The sequence below is a fragment of the Panthera pardus genome, unplaced genomic scaffold (assembly GCF_024362965.1).
Source record: "Panthera pardus isolate Hobbes unplaced genomic scaffold, ASM2436296v1 HiC_scaffold_16, whole genome shotgun sequence".
In the NCBI taxonomy this organism is placed as follows: Eukaryota; Metazoa; Chordata; class Mammalia; order Carnivora; family Felidae; genus Panthera; species Panthera pardus.
The window spans coordinates 11,459,310-11,476,490 of record NW_026526721.1 but is presented as its reverse complement, the minus strand read 5'-3'; the positions used below and the strand labels follow the sequence as shown (position 1 = coordinate 11,476,490).

General features: G+C 39.2%; 1 protein-coding gene across 6 annotated transcripts in view; it reads left to right on the top strand.

Moving 5' to 3' along the window:
- Positions 1–17,181, top strand: part of ITSN1 (intersectin 1) — a 219,024-nt gene that overhangs the window by 62,993 nt on the left and 138,850 nt on the right. For all 6 annotated transcript variants that reach the window (XM_019420251.2, XM_019420249.2, XM_019420250.2 and 3 more), the window contains exons 2-4: positions 4,471–4,530; positions 6,839–6,931; positions 7,929–7,992. In XM_019420251.2, the coding sequence (XP_019275796.1) occupies positions 4,503–4,530; positions 6,839–6,931; positions 7,929–7,992 (185 nt within the window). In that variant the 5' untranslated portion in view covers positions 4,471–4,502. The remainder of the gene's footprint in view (positions 1–4,470; positions 4,531–6,838; positions 6,932–7,928; positions 7,993–17,181) is intronic.

Sequence of the window (17,181 nt, the reverse complement as noted above, 5' to 3'; positions counted from 1 at the left end):
TAGAACTGAAAAGGAGGTGGGATTGGAAGGTTCGATCTGGTTGCTTCATTGCGTGTTACTACTTTGTCTGGGGTTCCCCAGGAGCTGAGGAGAACCTAGCTGTAAATAGCATTTGAAGTGCCTGTGGCTAAAAGAAGTGTGTGTGGGAATATTCCAGCGTCATCCTTAAACCAGCATTTGGATGTTTGTGTTAGTAATAAGTCTGGAAGGTACATCTTCTTCACACCTCAAAGCGATTTAGTTTTTATTAGGTCCATTCCTTACCAGGACCTGGCTTAAGTTGAGTGACAGTCAAGGAACAAGGCTTGGATTGGGGAGGGAAGAGACAGAAGGGCTTTAGTTTGCAAGTGTAGGGCGCAGGCTGAGGTTGCAACCCTTTCCATTGTTACTTATGGATTTAAGATGACGAGGAAGCAGACAGGGTAGTTAGAAGGGCCAGAAGATAAATTTTGTCTGACGCTGCTAATAATGAAGTGAAGGCTTTTGGGGAAGAGGTTCACAGAGCGGGGCAGAGGGAGGAAGTGGGGGATGATTTCCTGAATTCTAGGAAGGACAGTAAACAGCACATACTTTTAGTTTTGAGAGAGAGAGAGACACGGAGGGAGTGCATGAGCAGGGGAGGAGCAGGGAGAGAATCTTAAGCAGGCTTCATGCTTAGTGCAGAGCCTGATGCAGGGCTCAGTCTCACTAAGGTGAGAATCATGTCCTGAGCTGGAATCAAGAGTCGAATGCTTAACCGACCAAGCCACCCAGATGCCCCATTTTTTTTCCTTTTTAAAGTTTTTTTTTTTTATTTCAGCAAATACTCTTTGCAAGGAGCCGCTGATCATTAAAATATACTTTGGGGCACCTGGGTGGCTCAGTCAGTTGAGCGTTTACCTTTGGCTCAGGTCATGATCTCATGGTTTATGAGTTTGAGCCCCACATGGGGCTCGCTGCTGTCAACACAGAGCCTGCTTCAGATCCTCCCATCTCCCTCTCTCTCTCTGCTTCTCCCCTGCTCACTGAACTCTATCAAAAATAAATAAACTTTTAAAAAAATTTAAAAAAATATACATACATACTTTGGACTATAGGAGTTGTTATACTCTGTGACTCTCAAAATAGCTGTGAAACACTTAAAGTAAGGCGTATAATTATATCTAGGTGAAAATGGTCACTACTTTTGTTACCATAGTTTAGTATTGGTTATGCTAATTTCATAACCTGTGGAATTGTTTTAGTAAAAGGAATTATTTGTTTCTTGAAGGTTAGTTCAGACTCACCCCTAAAATTATTTTTTCTTGGGACCTTTTTCATGTTATACCTTTACATTTCAAGTTAGTTCTATGCTCTATTAAAGTATTATGTCCTTTTAAAAGATCAGTTTGGAAATTACAGTGAAGTAGAAATCTAACCATTGTCTCTAGATTCTCTGTTGCATAGAATTGTGTATAATGTTTCCTTAAGCAAAAATTCTAAAGAAAATGTGAGCAAATTGGACCTAGTTATGTAGTAAAAGAGTAACATGCATATCTGAGTTGGGTTTATTACATAAATTCTAGGATAATTTGTGTTAGGAAATATATCACTATAATTTAGTATGCTAATTAAAAAAGAAATACATGGTCATCTTATTAAATACTCTAAAAAAGCCTCTGAAAAAAATGAGCAGGCTTTTCTAATGAAAGTTTAAGTCAAATAAAAATGATAGAAAACTGCCTAAACATGGCAAAAGCTATTTACCAAAACACAATAGCAGATATAACTATTTATAACCTATTTCATTGGTTATGAAATATCAATACTTACTAAACACCAAAACCATCACCATGAAAGCCAGGGGCAATATCAAAATTCCTGCCTTTGCACCTATTACATAGCCTAGCTTTACTGGTTTGGGCAAATAATGCAAGCTTAAATTCTTTATTCTCAGAGGATATAGATCTAGAAAACCTGAGAGACTCCTCTGAGTGCCTTAGCACCAATAAAAAAATGTGGTAAAGTGGCTGGGTACCAAGAAGATAGATAAACCAGTAACTTTTCTTTATTTTGCAATAAATAGTAAAGAGTGGAAGTAAACCAGAACAGAATGTTTTCTCATGTTCTATATATGAAATATTTGCATTACTATGCTTTTAAAAAATGAGAGCTTACTGCTTTTGCAAAGCTCAATAAAAAGATGTATGATTTGTCAATTTTAAGAGCATTATGAAGATTAAGTGAGATGAAACATTAAAAAATTTTGGAAAATCATCAAGCTCACCTCTATAGTGTATTGAGCGAGAAATTGTGGAAGAAGAGAATAGCAGCTAATTTCTTTTTTTTTAAGGTTTATTTATTTATTTTGAGAGAGAGAGTGCACATGCATGCAAGAGAGAGAGGGAGAGAGAGAATCCAAAGCAGGCTCCACGCTCAGGGTGGAGCCCAGCAAGGGTCTAAGATCTCAGGATCCCCAATAGCAAGATCACAACCTGAGCTGACATCGAGTCGGAGGCTCAACCTACCGAGCCACCCAGGTGCCGTAAAGGGAATTGGCAGTGAGAAGTGGCCTGCCTCAAAACGGGATCCACAGACCCCCACTTAAATATGGTGGCCTGACCACATGTATCTTTTCTTCTTCCATCACATCTGCAGTGATCGCAAAGGAAGCACAGCAGTTGTTAACACAGAGGGAGAAAGATAATAGTAGAGAAGATAGTGAACAAAAGATCTGAAGAATTTTTTGGAAACAGAGTGAATAGAGTGGTAACCGAGTTCAGAGGAAGGTACAACCTAATGCCTACCGAAGGGCGGCAGAGATGAGGGACAAATCAGCAGTCCCCAGGAGTGTCTTGACAGGATTCAGAGTGTTTGGTGGCTGCCAAAGGCAGAGGTCAGTTTTGTAGCTGAAACGGAAGTTCTTGAAAAGTCTATATCCAGATCTTTTGGAATGTCTTCTGCATCCCCAGCAAACATGATTTCTTCAGTCCCATTTTTCCTGGGGAGATGGGTCAAGCAGTAGAACCAGAGATGCTTCTGACCAGAAGAGTAAAGGTCGGGGCTGAAAATATAGGGAGTAGGTCTTAGTGTACACCCGGAAGTATAGCCCTTCACTTACTCCTGCCTTTTCTACTCCTCCCCAAAAGCCAGCACCCTCCCATACACTTCTTTCTGGCAAAACTGAGCAGCTTGAATGAAGAGACCTCTGCGTACTGACATTGGAGGTCTCCGACTGAAATGTGACTGTCATCTACAGCAGTCCATCAATCAAGAGAACTGGCATCCATGCTGATTTTTTTTTAGTACCTCACTGTTAAATATGAGGAAGCAGCCAGGGATCACCAGATAGATGAGGAAAGCCTCAAAAGTGACAGAGACCCAAAACAGTCGGCCAACAAACAGAAAAAGGAATCAAATGATGCAAGAAACAGAAGAACGTGAAAGAGCAAAATACTTCCTTCCCACCCAAAAAATCCGGAGAGTAAAAGGTGTTGTGTCCGTTAAAAAAATGACAGAGTACTAGGAATAAAGAGTTAAGAACAAGAAAAAGCTTTTGGAAGTTTAAAAATATGATATTTGGGGGAAAAATCCATGGACAGATTAAAATAGGAAATTGAAGAGTATTAGGACAAGAGACTGTAATTGTAAATATCTAAAAGTAACTAAGTTTTTTAATGTATGAATATTTAGTACTCATTTTTTAACTGTATGCCTCTGCCATGTTGAAAAAGCAAATACTAATTTTGGATTATTTTAGTTGGAGAAGAAGACGAGGTTCACCTTGGCTATTCATGAACAGATAACGCCTGATGGGGATTTTGGAGCATTGGGTTTGTGATTGGTATTCTGGACAGACATTGACATAGGATACATTGTTTATGGCCTTTCTCAAAATCTCTCAGTAGTGATTGCAGACCGTGTTTTTCATGGGTGGAACGCAGGCTGTGGAGTTCGCTATCCCTGCTCCAATCCAGCTTAGTCACCAGATGTGTGGTATTGCTCGAATCACTTCATCTCTCTAATTCTCATTTTCCTCATCTGTAATAAGGGGATGGTAATACCTGTCTGTCTTACTGATATCATAGGGCTGTGATGATGAAGAGGTTTAAGAGCTATAAATCACCCAGAGCAGTGTGCAGCTTGTACTAAGTGCTCATTAAAAGAAGCTGCTGTTACAACCATCAAGCAGATGGACTAGTATATGTAGATAGTTAAGTAAAGGCGTACATTTAAAGAGTAACAAGTAAAACCTCAGTGATATAATAGGCTGTTCTGAGCGAATGGTATCACTCACCAGACTGAAAGCTTCACATTCCCCAGTGCCCACCATTGTAGCTGGCACTAAGAAGCTGCCGAGAATGAATGAATGAGCCCCTTAATTGTAACTTTCATTTTCATATGGAACAGCGCTAGTATCAGTTTCTGATCATTAAAGACTGCATGTCAGTGTGTTTATAAGTGTATAGAAATGAAGTTTTCATAAACTTAAATGTTGCATTTCAATTACAGGCGTCGATTAGCAAGGTAAAAGTAGCAGAACCATGGCTCAGTTTCCAACACCTTTTGGAGGTAAGTTCTCCGAGATTTTCCTTTTTTAATGTATTCCAGATTATATATATATATATTTGTATATGTGTATGTATATAATATATATATATTTGTATATGTGTATGTATATAATATATATATTAAATATATATATATATATTTATTTTACTTTCGAGAGACAGAGCACAAGTCGGGGAGAGGGGCAGAGGAGGGAGAGAGAGAGAATCTTAAGCAGGCTCCACATTCATTCAGCATGGAGCCCAACATGGGGCTCGATCTCACAACCCTGGGATCATGACCTGAGCGGAAATCAAGAGTTGGATGCTCAACTGACTGAAGCACCCAGGCGCCCCAAGACCATATTTTTAATGTTGTTTCATCTGGATTCTTTGGAAGCAACTCTCAGGCTTCATACCATTTCATTCACAAATATCTTAGTGTTTCTAAAAGATAAGAACACTCTTAAAGACATAACTACAACACCATTATCACACCTATAAAATTCACAGTAATTCCTTTATATCTTCAGCTATCAAGTCAGTGTTAAAATTTTCCTGATGGTCTTCAGACCCTTTTTTGCTCTGGTTTGTCGGTTCAAATAAGGATGCAGACACTGATCTCAGTTCACGTGTCTCCTAAGCCTCCTCACTGTTTTCTCTTTGCATTGCACTTGTTGAGGTGACTGGGTCATTTATTCTGTACTTTTCCTAAAGCCTGGATTTGCAGCAGGACAATTTTTGTTTGTTTTACTTTATCTGCTTGAAACATATCAGCGTGCATAAAAAATTTTGTTTCAGGTAATTTTTCCTAATATTATGATTAAAGTGTTAAATATTGGCTTTATTTACGGGCCAAATTTTATTTACTTATTTATTTTTAAAGAGAGGGTGCCATTTTAATGGCTGACTCTTGGCAGCTGTCTAATCCAGTCATCATAAAGAGAGAATAGCACAAATCACCACCTCTCTGATCACATCTGTAAAAGTCCCTATGATATTCTAGATTATGCAGACTTTTCAAAACCATTAGCATTATTGTTTCAATTTTGTCCCTCTTCCTCATTGCTGGGCAGGTTTGTGTTTTGTGTGTTTTCTTTCTCTTTTTTCTTCTTTTTTTTTTTAGAGCACGAAAGAGAGGTAAAGAGAGAATCTTAAGCAGGCTCAGCACAGAGCCTGATGCAGGGCTCAATCTCATGAACCCCGAGATCATGACCTGAGCTGAAATCAAGAGTTGGATGCTTAACCAACTAGGCCACTCAGGCACCCCAACTTTTCCTTTTGTTTCTAATTCCACGGATGAATTTCAAGAGGGCAGTAGAAGTTGTAGGATTAGAAGGCCTCTGAGTGAAGGGATCATATCTGTTTCAGTTACTACGGTGTCTCTGATGTCTGACACTGGGCCCTGCACATAGGAGGCAGTCAGTAAATATGTTTCCCACGGCTGAATGAATCCCAACCTTCCTGTCACTGTCCCACCAGACCCCGTAGAGAGGAGAGGTGCAATGTTCAGACATTTTGCATTTGTGCTAGCCACATTCACATTTTATTGCCTGTTCCCAGCTTTTTGGAAAGTATCTGAGCTTTGGAAGGTCTTCAGTCTATAGATAATCTGAAATTATTTTGATCACATTGAGGAGACCTAGGACTAAAAGTGAGGAAGATCCAAGAAGTGACAGAAGTGAGGGGGCATGTGGTCAGTCTCAGAGCTGAAACTGAAAGGGAACCAAAGCCCAGTCTCTTTGGTTTGCAGTTTTTTTTTTTTTTCAGGATACCCGTTTTTAAACACATCTTTGTTGAGGTATAATTTGTATACCATAAAATTCGCCGATTTTAACTGTACAATTCAGTGACTTTTAGTAAATTTGCAGAGTTGTATGTCATCAGTACAATCCAGTATTTCAATATTTTTGTCACTCCAGAAAGATTTTCATGGAATCACATGGGATATGAAATGTGAAGCTCTGGTTCTTTCATAACGTTCACGTGTGGCATTTGAATCACCTGAGAATGTAGTTTTCACTTGGTTCATTGCTTGAGTTTATATAAATAAATGATTATTAACTTATGTCTTTAAATAGTCCTGCTAACTATAAGATTATAGGGCAAGTTTTTTAAAAAAGAATTTGTGCTGGTATCTGTCTTATTTTGGCCTATTTTACTCTTAATTTTCTAACTTTATATGCGTAACACCCAAGGGCAAACAGATACTAATCGATCAAATAATTGATAACATAGTGACAGAATCTGAAAGTACTAGGGAAATAGTGTGTGTGAGCACTTTGTTATTCTTTTCTCATTGAATAATTTCTTTTTCTTTTCTTTGGGTTTAGGCAGCCTGGATATCTGGGCCATAACTGTAGAGGAAAGAGCAAAGCACGATCAACAGTTTCATAGTTTAAAGCCAATATCCGGATTTATTACTGGTAAGTGGAAACAGCATTTTTACATTTTTACTTATTAGCAGTGCATATACCTGTGGAAAATCTATTATGGGAAGCTGAGGTGGGCACATACGGCCAAGGGGACATTTGCCTTAGCCTTGAGCCTGTATTTTTTCAGTTGCATTTCCTATAATGCATTCAAGCCTCTTTGCATTCCTTAATGGATGTCAAGCCACTTGTTTTGGGCATATCGCTGATGGGAATTGGTGAGAATCAACGTACCACATTCTTTAAGTAATAAAGCAATGGGCTGTGGTCCTTAAATTAAAATGCTTGTTTAATTTTGATTTTGAACTGGTTTGGGAAATGTAAATAAATGAACAGATTCTGAATATTAAAAAAAAAAAAAAAAAAAGCCAACGACAGAATTCTCTCATTGCTGTATCCTTAAAGTTCTTTTTGTACCTTGCCTTATCTATTATCTTTTCTGTTTGGTTACTCTTTAGGAGTTAGCTTTAGAAAAAAAAAATGGGATCTAGATTTCCTGGGGAGTTGTTTTTATGTGTGTGTGTATCACAGTTATCTTTAAATTATTAATTGTTAATCACTGATGTGAATCTTGTAATCATTGTTACTTTTTCTCCATAAATGTATCAGATGTACTGACAGTTTGAAGTGCAGATATTAGGAATGGCAGAGAACCTAAGAAGTAGAAGTGTGGGGTCATCAGTTTCTTGAGGATTCCTAAATAGATGTGCTTTGTCATATGTCCTATGCTTTGTCATAGCTGTTCCCATCTTACTAAATAGCAGATTAATTAGAGTGGACAATCTACCCCTGCTAGCGTGTTAAGTTCTAAGTTCTAAAGTCAGTGCTGATGGGTTCCTTTTACTGCTGCTTATAGGCTTTGGCTTTTATCCTATATTTAATTCAGTATTTGCAGAATTGCCAGCCTCTTTCTTATTTTTGCAATTTTGCTCTAAGAAGATACCGGTCAGCTGTTGTTTGTTTCCTGAAACTGTTTTCATTTAATTTACAGGTGATCAAGCTAGAAACTTTTTTTTTCAATCTGGGTTACCTCAGCCTGTTTTAGCACAGATATGGTAAGTTGGAACTTAACATAAGCAAAAGGTAAAATAAAATATTCCAGTAATAGGATTTCTTAAGATACAGAAGGTGAACATAAATCTCTGGTCTGAAATACTCTACTCCTTCTTAACCAGAGAATACTTCTGAAAAGTAGCTTTCTAAGGTGGGACTTTAAAAGAAAAAGTGGTGACATTTGCAAGATAACACTGTCAAAAAGTTGAATTCCCAGTGGAGAAATCGATACTTTGGTATTTTCTCATTAATTTGTTTTAGCCTTATTTACATCACCCATGCTCATCTGAAAGTCCCGCATTTCTTGCTTTACAATGTAATGGTTCTGTATCTTTCATTGACTGAAAGGTAAGGAAAATATTTGAGGGTTAGTAGTGAAACCACCAGCGGGATAGTGAAGTAACTAGTATTTATTACAGTGTTGTACAAGGTGAACGCTTAGTAAATATTGTTGAATTCCTGGATTAACTATCACAAATAAGCATTCATTCTTTTGAACCTACAGGAAGGAAAGGGCCAGTTAAAAAAAAGTGGGAAATATAATTGTGGATTTTAAGTTTACGACTTTGGTCATGTCATGCTGAGTTCTGTTGCCAAGAGGTCACATTTTCCCACACAGTGCGGCTCTTCAGTTAATACTTCATTTCCAGGGTTTATTAGTGTTGGGGAGTCAGCTTGCTGTGCAGTAGAAAGAGCACGGGATTTGTAATCACACTCCTGAGTTTGAATCCCAGCTGCACTGTGTTCTATCCTTATGATTTAGAGCATGTCTTTATCCTCTCTGACCTGTTTTCTCATCTAGAAAAAGGGAAGATATATTTTCCTTAAAGGGTTGTTGAGAACATTAGCAGAGAAACCGTGTATGAAGGACTTAGCATAGGACCTGGTGTGCAATAGGCCCTCAAAACAAAACCCAAAAAGGTACCTGCTGTCACTGTCAGGGATTGGGTATTCCATAGAACTAAATTGTCCAGCTAATTACTTGTCCCCTTAAGTGATCGGCTTTTCTTATAATATGGAAATTAATAAAGATTGACTTAGTTCCTTGTTGCCTTCAAGCAGAGTCTACAGAATGTAGGCAGTTTAATTAAAGTATCATCAGTATGAAAATCACTTACTGTGTTCAGAATAGCAAAACTCTCATGGGAAATCTACATACACATATACATACATATATACGCATATATACATACATATACACACACACACATTTGTATATGGCTATATTTGAATCGAAACTAAATGATACCAGATTCCTGTGCTTTTTTTGGTGTCTGCTTTCTTTTCTCTTTCCTGGTTGTCAGCATATCGGCTGCCAGACTGTCTCTTCCAATTGGTGAGCCTCCTCCTATGATGCCCTCTAGCTCTTCTGATCTACTTTGAGCTGGGAAAATCAGATAACCAAGGTTTTTGGAATTACTTTTAAAATGAAGTAAAAGGTTTGCAAGGGGTGGGAGAGTGGTGGGGAGAGCAAGAACTTATGCTCATGTGAGCACAGGGGCACTGCCCTGGCAGTTGAGTGCCCGAGTTTAAATTCAAGAGACATGTGACATCTGTGTTAACTGTAAGAAGCTTTCATTTGCTTTGTGTTCTGGTAGATGATTGTATTTCACATCGTCAGTCAAGATGACTCACTAGAACCTTCCTTTCCCAGATATAGCTTCCTCCATTGAATTCTGCTTTTGTGCTATATTCCCAATTTATGAACATTCATTCAAGAAGCAGGGTTTTTTTGTTTTTTTTTGTTTTTTTTATGCTTATTTATTTCTTTGGAGAGAGAGAGAGCACAAGCAGGGGAGGGGTAGAGAGAAGGAGAGACAGAATCCCAAGCAGGCTCCATGCCATCAACGCAGAGCCCAGTGTGGGGCTTGAACCCACAAACTGTGAGATAATGGCCTGTGCTGAGATCAAGAGTCAGATGCTTAACCGACTGTGCCCCAAGAGGCAGTTTTATGGTGCGTTATGCTGCAAGAAAATGACACCTTACATTTATCAACAGTGGAAAATATTTATTGAATGTCTCCTATGGGTCAGTGACTATTATAGGTGCTTGGAGTACATCAGTGAACAGAATAGACAAAATCCATGCTTCCATAGAAATTGCAGTCTGGTGGAAGGATATATAGTTAATAGCAGTATAAAAATTGCCATGTAGAAATGAGTATAATGGGGCAAAATAAAGTATTATCTAGTAAATTTCATTTTTTTGTGCAATTATGTTAGTGTCAGCTTTCCGAACTGCTTTTAGCTAAGCATATTAAAGTCATTTTTCCAACTTACTATTTTTATAGTGAAAATTTGTATTAACAACAAAAGTGATGAATTGGCAGCCTTGGCTTGAGTCAAAACTGTTCTTTGTTTTTAATTTTTTCTGACATTTCATTAAATAAATTTGTGATGGCATGTTTTCCTTTTATCAAGAATTGTTATTAGGGGGTGAGGGAAGCATGCCTCTAAGTAAGTATCTTTTCCCCAAAGAAATGTCTTTGAGTAATCATAAATTTCATGAACCACAGCTGTCCTGCTAAGATGACAGAATAGCGTAGTGCAAAGTAGGAGTAAGATCTTTCAGCCCTACCACTGACACTTATTTGGTAACCCTGAGCAGTACTTGACCTCTTCAGAGTATGTATGTATGTATGTATTTTTCAAGTTTATTTATTCTGAGAGAGAGAGAGAGAGTTGAGAGAGGGGCAGAGAGAGAGAATCCCAAGCAGGCCCCGCACTGTCAGCAAGGAGCCTGATGGGAGGCTTGAGCTCACGCCGTGAGATCATGACCTGAGCCAAAGTCAGACACTTAACTACCTGAGACACCCAGGTGCCCCCAGAGTTAGGTTTTTAAATGTGTAAGCAATAACAGTTGATCTAATGAAATAGTTTTCACCTTCCATCGGTCATGCTATTCTTGTTCTCTCTTGTGGGTTTTGTGGTGAGGTGCCGGGGAAGGTCCATGCCCCTTTTGGTGGAAAGGTTTGAGTCTGAAGGTTTGAGCAGTCCCTTTGTCAGTCATGGGGGGGAAGAAGAAAATTTTGGATTGAGAGTTTGGAATTATAACAGTAGCTATCTCTCTGGGACTTACTTTCTTTGCTGTGGACTTCAGTTCGAATCCATGAATGATGTGGATTGCTGGGGAATATGTGTTATAAACCTGTATAGGTTTTGTTCCAGGTAGAAACTATATTCCAGTTAACTAGTTTGTGAACTTTTAAAACTGTAACCTACTGATCCTTTGGGGCAACTTAACCTATCCAGCCCAATCTCCAATTAAGCATACAGGGAAACCTGAATTCTCAGAGGATAGAGTCAAGCTAGTATGTGTAGTGCCAAAGATGAGACAGCTTCCTAGAAATTGTCTTACTAATGAGGAGCTGGAAGGCATCTGGCAAATATCCTGTATCCTTTTGGCAACTCCAGATGTTTATAGTTTCAACCTTGGCCTCGTGTGGAGAGGGAGGAGGAGAAGGCAGAGGGGAATGGACAGGAGCCTGGATGGTCCAAGAAATAAAAAGAGTTTGAACGAAGAAGGGTTTGACATCAGAAGCAGTAGAGGCCACAGAAATGGGGATTAGAGGCTCCTAAGGAGAGAAATGAGGGGCAGGAAGGCCCACCGGGAAGCGGGCCCAGAGAGAGAAGGCAGGAACCTGGGACCTAAAGGCAAATGTTAGAACGGCTTGGTGATCTCTCTCTGCAGCGAGGGGCTTGGGGGCAGGGCCAACAGTTGTATAACATGCAGTGTCTTAGGATACTTCTGTGCCTCTGTCAGAAGGGCCTTCCGGCCCCCAGAAAGATCAGTTTGCCAAACTTGTTTACCAAAAACTGAAAAAGTCATCCTGAATTCCCATTCCCTCCCCTGCATCCCTTCTCTCTCTGTCCTCCGATCGTGGCACTGAGCGTCTGTCCAGCTCCTGGGAGCCCCGCGTGATTCCTGTCTTTTCCTCGCCCTACACATTCAGTCCATCGGCACAGCCTTTTGGCTCCATTTACAGACCTTATCCCCAATCTGGCCATTTCTGTCCGTTGCCATTGCTGTTGTCCTAATTTGTCTTCTCACTTGGGCTCACTGGTCGGCATTTTGACTTAGAGTCTCTTTCAAACTTGCCCCTTTAGGTTTCATTCTTCATACAGTGCCCACACTATCTCTGTGAAAAGTAAATCTATTTTAAACTCCCCATTGAGAAGAAAATCTAAAGTCCTATCCAGGCTCCAAGGCCCAATACTAGCTGGCTCTTGCTTTTTTCATCTTCTTTAATTTTCCACCTCTCTCTTCCTCAATTTTTGTATTCCAGTTTCACTGACCTTTCTGTTTAAACGGGCCAGGCTCCTTCTTGACTTCTGGGTCATTGCACGTGGTATATCCTCTTCCTGTAATATAGTTCCTCCGGATCCTTACATAGCGAGCTGGCTGATTACCCTTCAGGTTTCAGTTCATATGTCACCTCATCTGAAGTAGTTCCCTCTGCCCACCTGTTCCTACCCACCATCTTCTCCCTCCCACTACCTTGTTTTAATTTTTTAACAGCAGTTACTGTCATGGGGTATCATTTGATTAGTTCTCTTGTTTAGTGTCTGCTTGCACTAAAATATTAGCCCTGTGAGGGCAGGAACCTTCTCTGTCTCTTTCACAGTTGTAACACCAATTCCTAGAAAGGGCCTGGAGCTTACTAGGTACCTCTCTTCAAAAATTATTTGTTGGATGAATAAAGAAAAAACGAATGAATGAATCGATGAATCAATGAATGAATGAGTAGGCTGAATTGATCTACACTGTGAGAGAGGAGCATTCTGTGAGAAGCCTTCATGCGTGCAATGGGTCCCCAAAGGGCCACAGGCTTTCACCTCCATGCAGTGAATGAGGTGAGCGAGGAGACGTGGTCTTATCCTTTAATCCTAGAATACAAAGAAAGTACTTTCACAACTGCCACACTCATTTCCACTACAAACACAGTCCTTGGAATCCAGGAGTGAGTGCTTCATGGTCCCTGCTGTTTAGACCCTGAGTACCAAGTTACTCCTCCTATGTGGGTATGTGACTTATTTAAAATACTCTTGGGTTGGGGTGCCTGGGTGGCTCAGTCGGTTGAGTGTCCGACTTCAGCTCAGGTCACGATCTCACGGTCCGTGAGTTCGAGCCCTGCATCGGGCCCTGGGCTGAGGGCTCAGAGCCTGGAGCCTGCTTCCGATTCTGTGTCTCCCTCTCTCTCTGCTCCTCCCCCGTTCATGCTCTGTCTCTCTCTGTCTCAAAAATAAATAAACGTTAAAAAAAAAAATTAAAAATAAAATAAAATACTCTTGGGTTTATCTGTTTTTGTTCTTATTCAGTTTATGGATCTCCTTTCTTTGTGGACTTTAATTTTATTTCTGAGTATGTAACACATGAACAAGGTTCTGAAAGCCAAAACCACACAACAAAGTGAGCCCAGAGACGTGTTATTCCCTGTGCTATTCCTTCATCCCTGGGCTCACCTGTTTTGTTAGTTTCTTATCATCCTTCCTTTATTTATTTCTGTGGGGGGAAAAAAGCAGGTTTATAATATATCTATATTTAGTGTGCATATCTATATTTAAATTATGTTCTCTTCCTTCTTACTTTCAGGATTACCACCTGTAAATGTTCTTTTGTTCTTTGCTTTTCTTACTTAACAACACATCCTGGAAATCACTCATATCATTCCATAGATCTCTCTCTCTCTGTCTCTCCCCCTGTCTCTCTCTCTCTCTCTCTCTCTCTCTCTCTTTCTCTACAGTTACATAGCACTCCTTCTAGAAGATATACTGTAATATATTCAACCCGTCTCCTGTGTGTGTGCATTTCAGTTATTTCCAATAATGTAGCAATGATGAATGAGCTGAAGCATGTATATTTTTATATTGCTGGAGGTGTGTATCTTCAGGGTCAAATCCTAGGTGTGGGTTTGCTGGGTCAAAGAGTAAACGCGTAGGTAATTCTGGAGATGTTGCCAGATTTCCCTTCATTTGGACTTTTAACACTTTTTCTCACCAGCATGTTACACACGCTTTCATGTAGCTTTCCCTGAAGATTTCAGCAGACCTGTGGTCCTCTCTCATCTCAACCTCGCTTGTTGCTATGTATGGGTTTTAATATCAGGCTAAACATTGTATTTTAAGATCACTTTGTTGTTATTTTTAAAAAAAAAATTTTTTTAACATTTATTCATGAGACAGAGCGTGAGTGGGGGAGAGGCAGAGAGAAAGGGAGACAGAATCCAAAGCAGGCCTCAGGCTCTGAGATGTCAGCATAGAGTCCAATGCGGGGCTCAAACTCATGAACTGCAAGATCATGACCTGAGCTGAAGTCGGATGCTTAAGCGACTGAGCCACCCAGGTGCCCCAAGACCACTTTGTTTTTGAGTCATATGCAATAATTGTTTGACTTATGCCTGTTTTTTGCTTGTGTATTTTTTCACTTTGGAAGTTTTATGAATTTAATTTTAGGATTCTTCATCTTTTGGGGGGATTATTAGAAATGACTGAACTATAAATGGAGGTGAAAGCGGATGGCTGAGCTGAAGTCCTTTTTTTTTCCCCCCAGAGAGACCTTGAGAAATAGAATTTCAGCTCTTCTAGTGTTCCAGCTTTTTCACTGGTAGAGGGGAAGGAAGAGAGAGATGAGCTTTGTAGGAGTAACTAATGTATTTGCGTAAAGTCCTTTGGCGTTTTACTACCAGTGGGTCCGAACAGTTATGTTTTGTTAGTTGAGCAAAAAAGGTTTTAAGAAAGATGACACAAAACTCTCAAAAAGATGTAGGATTGTGGTGGGTGGCTTAAAGTCAAGCACCTGGAACTTGAAGATTACACGTCTCCCCTCCTCTCCCACTGAGGCATTTTAGTGGAAGGTTTTCAGAAACATGAAATTCTTCTAATTAAACCCTGAAAAGTTCTAGAAAGTCTTTTCTCCCTCAGCTAGTCATTATCCCACGTTGGACATTTATTTCTCACTAGAAAATGTGCTTTGGGGGTGCCTGGGTGGCTTAGTCAGTTAGGTGTCTGACTTCAGGCTCAGGTCATGATCTCACGGTTCATGGGTTTAAGCCCCACATCAGGCTCTGTGCTGACAGTGCAGAGCCTGCTTTGGATCTTCTGTCCCTCCCCCCCCCCCCCACCCCTCCCCTGCTCGTTCTCTTTCAAAAATAAAGAAACATTGAAAAAGAAAGAAAGAAAATGTGTTTTGGGGGGCAGTGGTGTTGGGAATTGAGAGTGAGAATCCATCTGCTTGATTTTTTTTTTTTTAAGTATGCATGTTGATGTTGATTGTTAGCAAGTTTTTTTTTCCCCTGAAAACCATTTGCTGAGTATCTTTTTAGAAAACCTTAGCAAAAGAAGGAAAGTTCACCCTAACTTCCTGTACAAAACCTTAAAATAGTTACAAATAAAACAAACCAGAGACCAGGCTCAATTATGAATATGGATGCAAAAATCAAAACAAAATCGTAGCAAATAGAATTCCACAATGTACTAAAACCATGACTGACTTGAGTTTATGCCAGCAGCGTAAGTTTGGTTCAGAATCAAGACATTTTCTCAGCATTATTATAGCAAAAGGAAGTATGATCAGATCAGCAGATGCTGAATAGGCATTTGATTTAAAAAAAAAAGTACACAGTTCTTATATGTAGAAAGGAAGCTCCGTTAATATGTCAGGCTCCTTTCTAAAGATCACTACCAAATATTCTTCTAAACAGTGAAGCATTGCAGCCATTTCATTGAAACCTAGAGCTTCACAGGATGCCCACACATTCAAAGATGTCTTAGAGGCAGTAAGACCAATTAAAAAAAAAGGAAGTATATAAATACTGGAAATGAAAGTTAACACTCTTTTTTGCTAGTTATATGATTATATACTTAACAAAACTAAGAGATTTCAGTGTAAAGACTTAGGGTTTATAGAAGTTTGGTAAGATAGCTGAATATAGCATACATGATTAGTAGAAGCAAAATTTTTCTCTATGCTTGAAATAAACCCCCAAATACGGAAATGGGGGAAATGTTCCATTTAAAATAATGATAGAAATGATAAAACTTCTAAGAATACATTTAATAAAGTTATTATTTACAAGAAGAAAGTGATACAATCTTTTTTTTTAATGTTTTTTTTTTTAACATTTATTTATTTTTGAGAGAGAGACAGAGTGCAAGCAAGCAGGGGAGGGGCAGAGAGAGAGGGAGACAGAATCTGAAGCGGGCTCCAGGCTCTGAGCTGTCAGCACAGAGCCTGACGTGGGGCTCAAACCTGGGAGCGGTTAGATCATGACCTGAACTGAAGTCAGACGCTTAACTGACTAATCCACCCAGGCACCCCAAGAAAGTGATATAATCTTATTAAAGGAAATATTTGTGGAGTTGAACAAACTCTAGGACATACTAATGTCCTTGTTGGGCTAATGTCGTTACAGCTTGGTGCCCTGCAGGGTTGTTTGTAGAACAGATAAATGATCTTAAAATTCATAGGGGAAAGAAAACCAAACATCTGTGAATAGCCAAACAAAGTTTAAGAAGAGAAAAGTCTCATCAGAACCAGACCGTACCACAGAGCCAGTGTGATCAGATCACTGTTGTATTGACCCGGCAATTGTTCATAGTAGATTATCCAGAAATAGGTATCACTTCGTATGAACATTTCTTTTACAGCAAAAATATTTTTTAGTTTCATGAGAAGAGGCTGGGTTAGTTAATAAACTTGTATCATATTAATTTCAAGCATATAACTCAGTGACTTGACATTTTATATACCTTATAAAATGATCACCATGGTAAGTATAGTCACCATCTGTCACCATACAGAGTTGTTACAGTACTATTGACTGTATTTCCTTGCTGTACTGTACATCCCCCATGACTTATTTATTTTATAGCTGGAAGTTTGTACCTCTTAATGCCCTTCACCTATTTTATCCATCCTCCCACCCATCTCCCTCCACCCCCCTGGCAACCTGTATTCTCTGAATTTATGAGTCTGTTTCTGTTTTGTTTGTTCACTTGTTTTGTTTTTTGGATTCCACATATAAGTGAAATCACATAGTATAAAAATGTAGGATTTCCCACGGTAAAGATATTATACACAAATGAACAGAGTAATAATAAGTTAAAAAAATCAGATAAAGTGAATGTAATATGAATATGTATATGTAATATACAGCAGGCTCTTACAAATTGAGAAGAAAAACATATGTAGT